The 14,997-nt window shown below is 37.5% G+C and overlaps 3 protein-coding genes across 3 annotated transcripts; 2 read left to right on the top strand and 1 right to left on the bottom strand.

Moving 5' to 3' along the window:
* Positions 1–2,144: 2,144 nt before the first annotated feature.
* Positions 2,145–4,737, top strand: LOC129747694 (acyl-protein thioesterase 2). The gene is made up of 6 exons (XM_055742008.1): positions 2,145–2,341; positions 2,513–2,544; positions 3,101–3,314; positions 3,444–3,617; positions 3,682–3,837; positions 3,903–4,737. Exons 1-6 carry the CDS (start codon positions 2,291–2,293, stop codon positions 3,933–3,935), a joined length of 660 nt encoding a protein of 219 aa, XP_055597983.1. The 5' UTR covers positions 2,145–2,290; the 3' UTR covers positions 3,936–4,737.
* LOC129747693 (ribonucleases P/MRP protein subunit POP1) lies at positions 4,477–7,713 on the bottom strand. The gene is made up of 3 exons (XM_055742007.1): positions 7,571–7,713; positions 6,378–7,512; positions 4,477–6,293 (listed from the first exon to the last, which is right to left on the bottom strand). Exons 2-3 carry the CDS (start codon positions 7,504–7,506, stop codon positions 4,975–4,977), a joined length of 2,448 nt encoding a protein of 815 aa, XP_055597982.1. The 5' UTR covers positions 7,507–7,512; positions 7,571–7,713; the 3' UTR covers positions 4,477–4,974.
* Positions 7,714–11,226: 3,513 nt separating this feature from the next.
* On the top strand, positions 11,227–13,707 carry LOC129742639 (uncharacterized). The gene is made up of 2 exons (XM_055734567.1): positions 11,227–11,542; positions 12,302–13,707. Exons 1-2 carry the CDS (start codon positions 11,227–11,229, stop codon positions 13,705–13,707), a joined length of 1,722 nt encoding a protein of 573 aa, XP_055590542.1.
* The last annotated feature ends 1,290 nt before the right edge of the window (positions 13,708–14,997 follow it).

Below are 14,997 nucleotides of genomic sequence, written 5' to 3'. Positions count from 1 at the left end.
ATTTTGGTCCTCTGAGAAACTTAAGATTTTGCTGTCCGGTCATAGACAATTTTTCTCTAGTTTTTTCGAAACAAATGTTTCATTCTAGTTTGTCAAAAAAACTTTTATGACTGGCTTCATAGAACGTTCAGTATTGGAAAACACATACTCACAAGACCTGTGCAAGTGATTTCTGTCATTTTGCTACGTTTTTGTGACATTGGTGACAACTTTGCTGAAGTAATTCGTAGTGTCCGGCCATAGAGAACACTTTTGGAAATGAGTGAAAACTAACATGAAATGATTTCTCTTACCACATGAATATGTTGTAAATTAATTTTTTTTCTAGTATAGTTAAGTGATCATAATATTGATACTCTTCAAATCAGTAGAAGAACCAAAATTTACAAAAATCTATTTTTGAAGTTATTGCTTAAAACCCTTAAGTGCCCGGTAGTAGACGACTTCCCCCTACAGGATCTCAATAAAACTTGATGTTTCCTCGAAGAGATTCCTTTTTCTTAACTCTAAGCGTATTTCTTTCGAGGATATGATGGCTAGCATCTTACAAATGCTAAAACCACCAATCCACAGAAAGTGTACAATGTATGCCGTGACCGGGATTCGATCTCATAGCCGTTGGCTTAGAAGACTTGAAGGCTCTCCTCTACGCCACGAGCTGCGGCTTTTGTTTGAGAAAAAAAAAGCAAACATTATTTAGTTGTTTGAAGAGAAAGTTCATATAAGATTTAAATTATGTGTCTGGTTTAATATAAATTATAATTTCAAAAATAGTTCAGTAAACATTTGCCGCAGGATTTCTGTATGATGTGTTAATTTATGATACCCCTCTAATGGATAAACTCCACTTTTTGTTATGGATCAAATTTTTTTAAATCAAATTTCACTCATAACGAAGCATTTCAAATCTAATTAATCGAAAGTATCACCACCCATCTTCGTTCGAACATTGCGAAATTCTAGCAGGTATTGCGTCTAGCAGGTATCGCGTCATTTCTGTCAGGATAGGACTTCAGTACCTACTTCCGAAAATATACGAAAATTGGAATCGCTTCTAAATATCGAATTTAGCCTCTTATTTAGACAAGGCAAAGTAACTGCATGGAGGTTACCCGGACACCTAAGAATCCCAAGAATTTAAGGGAATAGCAATAGGCATTTAAAAGCAACTTGATATCAAAATTGTATAAGTTCTTCAAATATTCCCCCCTTCTATTATACTAATTACAGATATCCGATATAACACCATGCACCAAGTTTTCACCAATCCTACCGAGATAACAATTTTGTTAAAAAAAAAAGAATACTGAATGAATTTTTAAATTTGTGTTCATCATCGAAATTTATTCTAAATTATAAAAAAAAAAATTCAATTAAGTCTTGATGTAGTGAATTTCATGTCCACAAAAACAAACACAGGCCAAAAACTGAAAAACCATACAATTATTTTAAAACCTGATTGAGTGACTGAAAATAAATTTGGCTTTGAGTGCATTTTTAATTCGTTGAAGGTACTATCGTCTGAGCGTGTAGATAAAATGGAAAAAATGAAAGTACAGGTAACGACATCTGGTGGCTCTTTGATCAGTTGCAAAAATGGCGTCGTTTATTTTGAAATCACGGTTGGTATTTTTAAACACGGTTGGGGCTCCAGCCCGAACTCTGGTTCTCTGTGCTAAAAGTCTAAATTTACTCATGTAAACGTTACTTTAAAATTCTGCAAAAATCATGGATGGGATTTTAACCAAAACGAAGCATTTAAGACCCCAGGGTTTGAGAAATTAAAAAATGACCCCAAATCGACTCAGTCTAACATACCATGTCGATCTTATTTTAAAAAAAATGATTACTCAAATACCAATAAATACAAACGAGATTTCCAGTCTAATCTGGCAGTTACGGATCAACTCCGATACATGAATATTGATTTCATCACTTAATTTTGAAAGTCTGTAAAATCTGGGCACTCTCAGTTAAAATCTGGAAAAAACCTGTGTCTGATCATCTGGTCGAAGGGTCACAAAAGTCTTGGTTTTATAGACAAATCTGGGCACCTGCCAACCCAGACTTGCAGTAATCGAACCGATCGACGTTCGCCTTGTTCATTTCCTGATTACATGACAGTAGTCGACTTTTTTGCATCTGGCGAGCGAGTTGTCATCTGAATGCAAGATAAAAGTCGCAGAAGTGAATGTGAAAAATTTTAGCTGGTTGTCGCTAATAACATTGCCGGAAGTTGACATTGTTTTACTTGATTCGCTACGCATAACTTAATAACCAGAACATTGAAATGGCTGTTGCTCCAGTAATTATCCAATCGGCCGCCAAACACACCTCAACGGTAAGAAATTTCCTTCTGAAACAGTGATTTCACCCTTCAATTTTACCTTCGATTCACGGCTGGTTAAAGGGCTTCAAAAATAAGTAATCGATAATCGGTTTCCTTGTTTATAAAAGCTTAGTCAGGTCATGGACCAGGGTTAATCGATGTCTTATAAAATTTTCATTACAGCTCATCTTCCTGCACGGCCTGGGGGATACCGGGTAAGTGAAATAATGGGATTGGAAGGTTTTATTTTGAATGAATCGCCCGTGTGTTGATAATCTTGATAGCTATCATTTTCATTCCGCCCTTTTCAACAGGCTTTGTTAGTAGTATTGTTGTTACTTGTAGGGAGACTCATAAAACATGAATTATGTAATTACGGTATAACGCTATTATTGCACACATGTTTGATTTGTAAATTGCACACATTGGCGAGGTTTTTAATTTTTGATAGTTGCGATAGAATTATGTATTTACGGTCTGTTAAAGAAGCACTATGATAATGGCAAGTATCTCAGGTGGTAACATTTAAGCTACTTTTTTACCGTTTATTTTTTCTTCTAGTTTTTTTTATAAACATTGAAAATTATGTCATTCTACTGTAGTTAAATATAATTTCACACTCATCAGCAAGTTTAAAAACATTAAAAAACATACAAAACATGAAAAGTGCGCAAAACTCTTAGAAGTTTGAATGCCAGTAACTGAATATTTGAGATAATTTTGTGAGTACACAGTACACATTGAAACTGTTTTTTTTAACGTTTTTTGTAGTCATGGCTGGGCCACTACCATGGGGATGATTCGAACTCCGGATATGAAGGTCATCTGTCCGACAGCCCCAACTATTCCGGTGACGTTGAATGCTGGTTTTCGGATGCCTTCGTGGTTCGATCTAAAAACACTCGACATCGGTGGACCCGAAGATGAGGAAGGCATCAAGAAAGCGGCTCGGAATGTGCACGAATTGATTCAGAGCGAAATTCATGTGAGTCTCGAGCTTTTTTATTGAACAATTAAATAAGTTTTTGTTTGTCATGGTCATCTTATCACTCAACAACTAATTTAAATTTTAGTCAAACATTACATAAATACGCTCGTTTTCTACCGTTTTTAGGCTGGCATTTCTGCCAATCGGATCATGCTAGGCGGCTTTTCACAAGGAGGAGCCCTCGCATTATATGCAGCACTAACTTTTGCGGAACCTTTGGCTGGAGTTATGGCACTCTCGTGTTGGTTGCCAATGCATAAGCAATTCCCGGGAACTCTCAAGTGTCCAGATACAATACCGGCAAGTTTTTTTTTTCTAATTTTAAATTGTATTTTCTAGCTAATAATTATTGAATTCTCGATAGATTTTACAATGTCACGGCGATTGCGATCCAGTAGTGCCGTACAAATTTGGTCAATTATCATCAAGTGTGTTAAAGTCTTTCATGAAAAACTCTCAATTCCAATCGTATAGAGGTTTATCACATTCCTCCTCTGAAGCTGAGTTAGAGGATATGAAGGTAAGACTTTTTTGTTTGAAGGAGATAAATTGAAAAAAGTTATAATTTGGAATTCATTTTTTCAGAAATTTATCGAAAAACATGTTCCTCGTCAGTGAATTGCTGGTACACTACTTCTTTAAATAGATGTAAACCATGAACGTAATTTGAAACCAATATATATATTTAATTTAGTTTCCAAACTAAATTCCAAATTGAACAAAATTCGAAACACCTACATACTTACTTTAGTCTTACACAGTCAATCAGTCGATAGTTTTGAAAATAAAATTGTAATCTAGGGATGTAGAACCAATATAACAGATTTAAATAAAGAACCCGATAACACGACGAATAATGAATCGCAAAGATTAAGTAAAACCCCTAATGACAATGAACTAAAAGCAAAACAATAAGTATTCCAATCAAACCACAATAAGCGTTTTCAACATTGAGATTATATAAAGCAAACATGAAGGCTAATCAAGCACACTGATTGAGGGAAAATAAATAAGTCGTACTAATAATTGTGTCATGCAAAAAACAAGCTGAAGGTATAACTTAAAAAAAAATCGATTTTTAAAAATTCCACTTTTAATCATCTCTACCTCTCCGTTACAATTTTATCCCGCAAGTTAGATGGCTTGATATCAGTTTGTAAACAGCACTAAAGTTTTGAAGCAGAACGTGGATGAGTTATGTGTAAGGTGTTCGCATGAGACTTTGACAGGAACGAACGGAAAATAAACCGTATTACATCTCGGTTCAATATGCATGATGAAAACAAGGAAAAATGGCTCTGTAGTGACAGTTTAATTAAAATGTATTTATTCAGCTATCGATCTTTTCCGAGTTAATTCGGACGAAAATGTAAAACTACTATGATGGTACTGAGTGGAAGTGAAAGATATTGAAATATATTTTAGTTCAATTCAAATAAAATGTTTAATTTTCTTTCTTTTCGCGTGAGGTACGAATAACGCGCAAGTGTAGAATAATAAAAAGAAAATACCATTTTTGTTTGTATGCATCACACTTTCGCAGTTTTGGTCAACACCACATGAAATATAAGTAAATGTACTCCCTGGCTGTGATATTCAGCAACGTTCAAACATATTTTACATAGAAGATATCCAGATTTTGAACACTAAATAAAATTTATTCCAATCTTACCTTGAAATTCGCGAATCGATAGCTCCTGGATTTCGTACTGCGAACAAGAACCTTGAAGGTTCCCTTGATACATATTTTGAAAAGCTTTCGTAGCCCTCGCCCTGTTATGTATCCGAGAGCGGCTACGTTAGCTTCCGAAAGACTGAAACTGGACTGGGTAATATAGCCAAAACACTCTCGGCTACACTGGTTCCGAACTGTTTCCGGTTCTGCCGGCAGCCACAGTTCTTGCATTTTCGTCAATTGTTCACTTATAAGTTTATCGTTTTGAGGTCTACTTATGCGTATTAGCTTTCCAGGATGTGCCCGTTGCTGGATTTTCTTCGCCCGCACTCGTCTGTTGCGAAGCGTTTTAAGAAATCGCAGATGCATTTGGCGCAATCGATGTCGTTCTTTAGAACGAGGGTCCTTTCTGAGTGGCTCTGTGTAGACAGGGGTCGAATCTCCCAACTGGTTTTGTGTTTTATTTTGTCGGAAATCTTTTCGATCCGGGAGACAAATTATTGAATTGCTATCAAGACTGCCACGCGCTTTCATTGTAAGAAATATAGGTATAAGGCAGTTCTTCGGTAATTGTAACGATTGAACGTTGAATTTTCGATTTAAGCACAAATGAATTTTGTTCAGGATTTCTTGATCACGTAGCACGAAAAAAGATGAAGCATCATCTTCCGAACAGTCGTTCCACTCGGAGATTAGTTTAGACCATGGACAGCGAAAAGGAGAAGCGATTGAAAGTTTGGTATAATTGATGCGCCGATTGTTGGGCCGGGAAAAATACTTTTTCCAACTGTTGGTATGTTCATCGTCAGCTGAAAATTTTCCGAGAATGGTATCTGGAATCCTGGAAATATCCCTGCCAGATTCAATGGCCAACAGGTCGAATTCTTTCAAACCGGCAGGTTTGGCTCCCCACATAATAAAAGTTTGCCAAAGTGCAAGACCGTAACCTGACGGCGCTATCAAATCCCATCCGGCACCATAACCAAGGCGCTTGAAATCACTATCTTGTGAGCCGGGGTTTTGTATTAGAATTATGGGTACAGGTTGACAGGATCGTTCAAAGGCACATCTTTCTCCCGGGACCAAGGCTTGTTCGTTCCGCTTTTGATTGAGTACATGGGTGGTAACCATGTTATTTGTGACGCTATCACGGATCGATTGTTCCCAGAGGGGCGAGTTAGCAACAGACGGGTCCAATGGCGGCAGTGTTACGGGTTCCAGAACCAATGGCGGCAAAGCCTTGGTACGCCTTTTAGGTCGGTTTAGTCGAGGTTCTTCCATTGTAACACTTATTATGCAACCTGGAATTCACGAGTAAATCGTAAAAAAAAACAGAAATACAGTTTAGATCAATTTTTTCGAAGTTGTGAAATTTTTTCCCTTACCCGGACTGAAATTGGATGAGGAAGGTAGTTGCATTGCCTGTCCGTAGAATAATGCCTGTTTAGAGTGAAGCTCATGGTTTGAAGTGCATTGTCTCCAGTCCGCGAACCAATGTTTCGGTTTGCTTTGCTCCGGCTCCAAAGGAATGTAATGTTTGATTGCTGCTCTTAACACTGAATTTGCCAGGGGTCCCGTCAGTCGGAAACAATTCAACGTATCCTTAAGCTCTCGCAGACGCACTTCGATGTCAAGATTTTCGTACGTAGGTATTCTTATAGAACTTGGGGCTTTGATTTCAGCTCCTTCCATAGATTCTCCTTTATAATGGGCGTTTTTTAATGCAAATAGTTTCTTCAATTCATTAACTAAACTATTATAGAAAACTGGATGGGCAAACAACCAGACTGTACGTTTCTCTTGAGTTGTAGTTTGAGGTTTCCATAAAAATTTGATTTGACCTAGACAATGTAGTGGATATTGGTCTATTTGAAAGAGCCACACTTGACCAGCTCTAACTCCACTCATATATGCTTTGGCAACCATAGTTAGGCCAACTTTATCAGAACAAATACGCTGCAGTTCCTGTCGCAAAATGGACTCGTCCCCTGTCAATTCAATGCAACCGTAATAGGACAAGTCCTGTAGCAGACAGTGCTTCGACGTTGCTCTATAAGAAGCTCTATAACTTTTGCTCGTGGCCGTCAAAGGAATTTTGTAGCCCCACTTGGAGGTCATGTGGAACCGTTTGGCATGCCAGATATGTGTTTCCAGCCAAATGTTGCTTTTCTGGCGCCTTTCGTATTCTTTCAGTAGATTGCTTGCTTTACGGCGATATTTCCGGGAAGGTCGTTTTTTCTTCTCTGGCAAGCCACTCTTACTGTACTGGGCTATATGGGTGTAACGGAATTTCCTGGGTAACCGCTTCGGGTTATAGCTCATAGCCCGTCTTCGCATATGCAGCGGTAGGGATTGATGCATAAGCTTAGTTTGATTTTCTGTGCTGGCTAAACTCCGGAGCATTGCTTTGATCTCCAACAACCGCTCGTTGTTGAACTGCAATGAATCGATCTCCCCCGGCAGTTTAACTGTTCCTCCGGCCGCAGCATCGTACTGCATTGTGGCAGACTCCATTTCGGACTGTGAAATAACATCTTTGATAACCAAAACGCGCTATACATATAATGATTTAACTTACCTTGGAAGTAGAGTATTTTTTAAAGTAGCTGATTCAATTTTTATCTAATTAAAACGAAATGAAGTCGCATTTCGAGAAGCATATTGAAATTCACCAGCTATCAGCATGTGCTTCAATGCATGCACGAGTACTCGTTTATAAACATTTTTTTTTAACGACTGCAATCAAACGCTTCCACATTTTCCATGGAAAATGTGGAAGCGTTTGATTACGATTTCAACCGTTTGTGTGTGGTCAGCAGTGATGTCAACCTTCCAGATTTTGTTTGGATCTTCCATCTTCCATACTATTTGAACTTTTGTCAGCCTTTGTTTTAGGTGTCCTCCAGACTTTTGACATTTCTTCCAGAATTCGTTGAAATTTCCCTGGTTAAATAGCAGGAAATAATTCGAATTAGTTGATTTGAAAAGTGAGTAACGAAACGAAGTTCGATGTAAAACCACAGAGAATAGCGGTCGGGCTGAAGCTCAAATCTTGTGTAAGAATGTCAACGATGTCAACCCGCAACCGTTATTTAAAGAAAAAAAACTCTGCAAAATAATTTTCATTTAAAAAATAAGTGACATCTGTAGTAAATTCTTGTCATACGTAATTTCAATTGTATTTTAAGTGATGGGTCAAGTGTATTCACTTAAGTGACCGGAATTACACGATGACGTTCGAGTGAAATTGATCTGAATTTCTAAGTAAGTTTCTAGTTAATTCTATAAAAAAAACATTTATAGAACACCACATCGATTTCAAATACTTACATTACGCTTTCGCCATAAATTTATTGATTGGGAAATTCCATCGTTATCCCAAGGAAGATCGGTTACTGCGGATAGTACGACTTCTAATACCGTATTTTTTTATGCAGAGTGTTGCACTAGTGTTGCACTGGTGCACCACTAGGTGCTGTCAAACTGTTTGTTTATTCGGACGGTGTTGCACTGGTTTTGACCTGTCGGAGTTCTGCTTACGGACGGTGGTCCACCGATAATTTTGCCAGTGTTGCGAGAGAGCGTGTGAGTGAGTGAGATAGCAATACACTGGCGACGATTTGTGTTTGTTTTTATCGGGTACGGTGGAACACTCCACGAGTGGAGAAAACAAATACAGTATAAAACTTCCCTGCTGAAAACCAGAAAATCTGTCCAGTTCAACCCACAAGCTGAAACATGATAACACCTTTGAATAAATTAAACCTTTAAATTTCTTACATCACGTTTAACTCAAACTACCGCCAAAATCGCCTACTAAAAAATTGGAAAAATCCAAATCCAGCAAAAGCTTTAAACGCTGCTCTTTAGAATTTGCCATTTTGAACTCTGAAAATAAACACAATTGCAACCCGACATTCACTTGAAATTCAAGTGATGGGGATGTGAATATTTTTTCTCGCTTCAAATTCAAGTGACGACTGAAGTGAATGTGGATGAATTCACTTAAAATTTAAGTGACTGCCAAGTTAAATGTATATGTCGCACTTGAATGGAAGAAAATCACTGCATCCTTGTTTTTAAGTGAAAATCATGTGTATTTTACGAGTGAATTTGGGTTCAGTGTAGCCACTAGCTGTCGTTAAACGTGTGAACGTTTTTGAATGGGGTATTTAGTAAATTTAATTTACTTTAACTTAAACATCCATCCATCCATGAACTTATGAAATCAAGTTAAATAATAAAAAAGTTTCATTATGTATACAAACAGCGAAGTTTTAGATGTAATTACCAGCTTGATCGGCAGTTCAAAAACTATCGATCCAACGTTTTAAAGGAATGGCTGTAAAATTTTTATATTTTGTTAGCATTTTACTGTGCAAACTTTATCCAACTTTATGAACTTTAATTATCAATAAGAAAAACACAATTTTTCCACAGTCTGCATCGAACAGTCATCGAGTTCGGTTCGATTTCGTATTTCTTGTTGCGCGTCGGTGTTTGTCGTGTGGGTGAGGCGAAAAACTAAATCGATCGGTGAAATAGAACAATTTTGAATCGAAGGAGCCAACTTGTGTGATTGAATGTGAAAGAACATCGTGTTTCTTGATAATGTTTTCGTTGAATTTGGAAAATCTGCCCGAAAAAGTGCACTCCTATTGAAACACCTACAGCCGAGACAAGTTCTAACATGTCTCAAAATAGGCAGCGCGTGTGTTGTACGAGGTAGTGACCAAATGCCGCCAACTTTTTTTTTTCAATCAAAGCAAGCGTAGCGCGTCATGATTTGGACGGGGTGGAAATTGCGCGGGGAGAAGTTTGCGGGGCTTATTCTGCGAGGCGAGTGACGTGAAGTGACTTGGTTTTTTAGAGTCACCGTATTCTAGCAGGCGAATGCCGTGACTTCAATGAACTTTAGGTGACTTGAATGAACTTTTTTTAACTGTCACCGTATTCTCAGAGGCGAATGGCGTGACTCAAGTCGGTGCCAAGTGACTTTTGAAGTCGTAACCTATTACGCAGGTGACTCGGTAAGAATCAAGAAGGAAAGTTGCTGAATTCTAAGAAAATCGAGAGGAGGTTTTTATTGCCACAAAATTAGTGTGAAAAAGGACCAAATTTGAAAACATAACCAACATCTTTTGAATTTCTTTGAATATCTGCTTCATATTCTTGGGTAAATTTTTAAATAGTACAAAAAAAACTTGAACCACTTGAACTCTCATAGCTGGACTTCCACCCCCGCCGGCTGTTATGGAGAAAAGCTTTTCGCTACCCGAAACAATCAAATGCGCGAAACCCAACATGATAGTTATCAAATTAGAGCCTTGCCAAGAGGCTGAGCTACGTAAATTATACACAAATTTTGTTGATGTTTCAAAATAGAAGGATTAAAAATTCCGTTTTTCTCATTTTTCTGTGTTTTTATTCTTTTCTTGGTTTGGGTAACTTCCCGTTCGATTTTCTTTTGGTGTTCCCAAGTACATTTTCACTGCCTTTTTGGCCATGGTTGGTTCAGCATCCACGGATTTCTCGTTCTATTCCAATTCCAACAATTAAATAGTTGAGGAGAAATGTCTAGAGAACAGCAGCAAATCTGGAATCTGGAATAAATTTAACATGTAATAATTATTAATGAAATTTAATTGGGTAAAACTACCTTTCTTTCTTAAGACCGGGATAAACACCAACCCATTGCAACTTCTACAATATAGCTGAAATGGAAAAAGAGTGGAAAGGTGTGTAATAAATTTAGTTTAAATAAAAATATAATTTGAAAAAATTACCTTTTTCCGGGCCCATTATTTTCTTTTCGAAAATATCTTTTGACAGTTCAGATGATTCATTTTGTAGCTTGTGGATGAACACAACTTCAACGACAACTTCTCCGAACTTTCCTCTGAAATGAAAAGAATTCACAAGAAAAACAAAATGAAAAATTTGAAAACCCCGAAGTTTTGGTGGTCAGAATCCGTCGACGAGGCCTGGAAAGAAAAAACTGCCGCGAGGAAAAAGTTTAATCAAACTTCTTCGATTGACAATCTTTTAAATTATAAACGGAAAGCTGCTATTTTCCAAAAAAAGAAAAGAGAGGAGATCTTTAAAAAATTCGAAGATTTTTCCAACGAAGTGAGCCCTTTCTCTAGCTCGAAGGAACTCTGGCAAAAAGTGGGTCGTTTGACTGGAAAAAGGTTTTATAAAAAGGAAAATTGTTTATTGCAAGAGGACGAAGCTATGGCCGAGGAGTTTCTAGACACGCATTTTGGAAAACATGACCCGCAACCGTTCGAGGAACCATTACCTTTATCTATCGGTGGTTTGCTAGACAAAGTTTTCTGGTATCGAACTTTGGCTTCGAAAAAGAAAACATCCGCTCCCGGTGAAGACAACCTTTCGTACGAATTACTGACCCATCTCAAACCCGCGGTTACCGAAAAGATAATTGAATTGATCAACGACATGTGGATGAGAGGAACTCTGGACGAAAGTTTGAAGATAATTAAGGTGATCGCCATACCAAAACCTGGTCGAGACCAGAGCACCGTAGCAGGTAAGCGTCCAATTTCCTTAGTACCCACAATAACCAAAATGGCCAACTCGGCAGTATTAGAGCGCCTCCAAGATTTTCTTGAAATTAACAAAATTCTGCCCGAAACTTCATTTGGGTTCCGCAAACACACATCAACCAATGCATGTGTATCTTTTGTTCTAAACTGGGTAAAACAAAACAAAAGGTGCAAACTATTAACTGCTATGATATGCGTTGATTTGTCAAATGCCTTTAACGCGATAAACATCGATAAGTTGGAAGAAATTCTGCAGCAAATAGAAGTTCCCTACGAAGTGCTTCGTTGGATACTCTCCTTCTTGAGAAACAGAACTATAAATTTCCACATGAAACAAAAGACGCTTTCAAGAACAATTAACAATGGTCTACCGCAGGGGGACGTCCTATCGCCCACGCTTTTCAACGTCTACACCGTAAATTTGCACAAAATCGAACATCCTGACGTGATGCTCGTCCAGTATGCGGATGATTTCGGGATTCTCGTTCGAGCGAAAAACCTACAAAACCTCAACGAAATCGGAGAGGCATATTTAAACAATTTTACTGAAACTGCGAGGTCTTTGAATTTTAAAATTAACCCAGAAAAAACAAAAACGATTTTGTTCCAACACGGTGACAAACAGCTAAATATATCACTCAACGGCACCTTGCTTGAATCAGTTAGATCTCATAAATACCTGGGCATTATATTCGATCGATATCTCAATTTCGGTTTGCATATAAAAGAGGTTCGATCCAAAGTGCAAGATCGACTTAATATGATTAAGGTTCTAAGTGGGGCAAAACACGGTGCACACCCGGAATCAATGATAAAAATCCATAAGGGACTCATTCGTAGCACAATGGATTACGGGAGCTCTGTGTACAATAACGCAAGCAAAAGTAACCGCAATATTCTTGCTGTCGTCAACAACCAATCCTTGAGAAAAGTCACGGGAACTACTAGAAGCACACCTAGGAACGTACTGGTCGCTCTTAGTGGTCAAGAGCCGGTAGATCTTAGGAACACATATATCGCTTCGAGAGAAATCTGTAGGCATATGTCAAGAAATAATCTGATCGCGCGTCAATTAAGAACAATCGAATTACCAGACGATGTGAACAAATGGAATCAGTTCACCTACATGGAAAGAACTTATTGGATGAACAGAGAACTATTCGATAGCATTCAATCCATCGAGCGTTCTAGCAACCTGTTAAAAGTCGAAGTATTTCCATTTTTAGAAGGGCTAACGGTATCGAAACAAAACTCAAATCCAATGAGGCTGAAGCAACTGGCACTCTTCGTTATGAACGGCAGATATCGAGGTCGTTGCCGTGTTTTTACAGATGCCTCTAAGGATGGGTCGGTTTGTGGTATAGGAGTTTTTGTAGAACAAACAAGAACGAGATTATCACAAAAGCTTGCTAAAGAAACCAGCATCACCTCTGCGGAACTATTAGCTATCCACAAAGCCACAGAAATGATCGACCAGCAGTGTCTCGAGGGAGCCGTGATCTACACGGACTCGCAAGCGTCGTGCCTGATGTTACTTAACGCACAGGAATCCAAGGAAGCCGAAAGTATTTTGCTGAAAATTCTACAAAACTGTTCACGACATCGGATCACCATCCAATGGATACCAAGCCATGTCTCTATTGGTGGCAACGAAGTGGCAGATGCACTGGCAAAACACAGTCTCCAGTCAGGACAGGTGATCGAAAACGGGTACATGCTTACGGATGGTTTCAACGCTCTGAAGAAAATACTGGCTGAAAGCACAACAGATTGGTACACACGTTACTCTACTGAAAAAGGAAAAATTTTCCATACGATACAACCGGAATTTTCCACCGCACCATGGTTTGTGGGAAAGAACCTAAACGGAAAAGATGTAAGGCTACTAAATCGCTTGATGGCCGGCCACGACTTTTCCAAGCACTGGCTGGCGAAAATGAAAATAAACGACGATGCTGACTGCGAACTTTGCAAAGTACCTGAAACTTCAAATCACATCATTTTCTGCTGCCCACGTTTCGCCACGACAAGGAGGAAGTACGATTTCTATACCAAGTACACGAATCTGCAGGAGCTATTCAAATCTAAAGAAATATCCCATTACGAAGAAGTAGCTAAATTCACCAAAGAAATCAAAATTGATTTGTAATCAACATGAAACCGTAAACAGGGCATATAGTCTTAGTTACTGGCCCTTACCCCCGAACGGCTGAGCTGAAGGGCTGAAGCTGTTCAAGTAAAAAGAAGAAGAAGAAGAACACAGTAGCAAAAATCAAAGAAATTTAATGGTAGGTGACAGTGATGGTTTGAATCATTTGACTTATTTTTGAATCATTTGGTTATAACTTCTTTTGAAAACATTTTTCCATGAAATGATGTTCTAAACTTTAGTAGATACAGATCTAAGCTACAACTTTCTTGTATGTCATAAATATGTATCTTCAATGTGGTATGAATTGTAGGATTTAATCCAACCCGCTAATCCAAATGATTGTGATTACGATCATTGCTCAAAAATTTAAACTTTTCGATTTCTCATTCATAAGGCATAAGAGATACAGGTTTGTGTTGGTCACAAAAGTTGCAGCTAAGATCTAGTTCTACTAAAGTTTAGAACATCATTTCTGGGAAAAATGTTTTCAAAAGAAGTTATAAGCAAATGATTCAAAATTAAGTCAAATGATTCAAACCATCACTGGTAGGTGATGCATATTTTACGAATAAATTTAGACAGAGAAATAATCGTTACTTTTTATGCTGAAAAGAGCATTTACTACAGCTTGAGCTGAATACAATCACAAAAAATAGCTTAGGAAACAAATCAAAACTCGTTTTTATTAGAAATCTTTGAAAAATTGTGCCTGGAATCAATTAGATTTGCATTACCTGGGTATATACGCCCGTTGGGCAAAATTTATTTCAGATGAACTTCAATGAACTTTTATTCCATAAAGGGCAATTGATTTTTGAGGTACGCAATATTCGTTTCAACATATGTATTGGAAGTTTGAAAAAGTGTGCCTTATTTATTTAATCACAATTGTAAAAAAAAAGTAGCATCTTCTTCTTCTATGATTTTCATTCAGACGATTCATCCCTTAAGAAAGTATCTAAATATATTTATTTGAACGGCTATATCGGTGAATGTTACATTCTTTAAAGAAGAATATTTCAAGAATTCAAGATTTTATACTGATAAATTATTAGAAGAAGATGAAAGGTGTTAAAACGACCAAAAGTTTATTGTAATTTGAAAATTTTTTCATCACATGCAAATTTTACCCAGATATCCTGGTTTTTGAAAATTTCAAATGTTACCTAGCATCCTGGTTTCAGAAATAAAATAAAGAAATAAAATAAAATTACAGTACGTCAAATCGAAAAATAAAAATTTATCTGATTATTGTTAATATAGAATGAAATTTTAGATTTAAGTTTT

Source organism: Uranotaenia lowii, chromosome 2, assembly GCF_029784155.1.
Source record: "Uranotaenia lowii strain MFRU-FL chromosome 2, ASM2978415v1, whole genome shotgun sequence".
Lineage (NCBI taxonomy): Eukaryota > Metazoa > Arthropoda > Insecta > Diptera > Culicidae > Uranotaenia > Uranotaenia lowii.
This window is presented reverse-complemented; position numbering and strand designations above follow the sequence as displayed.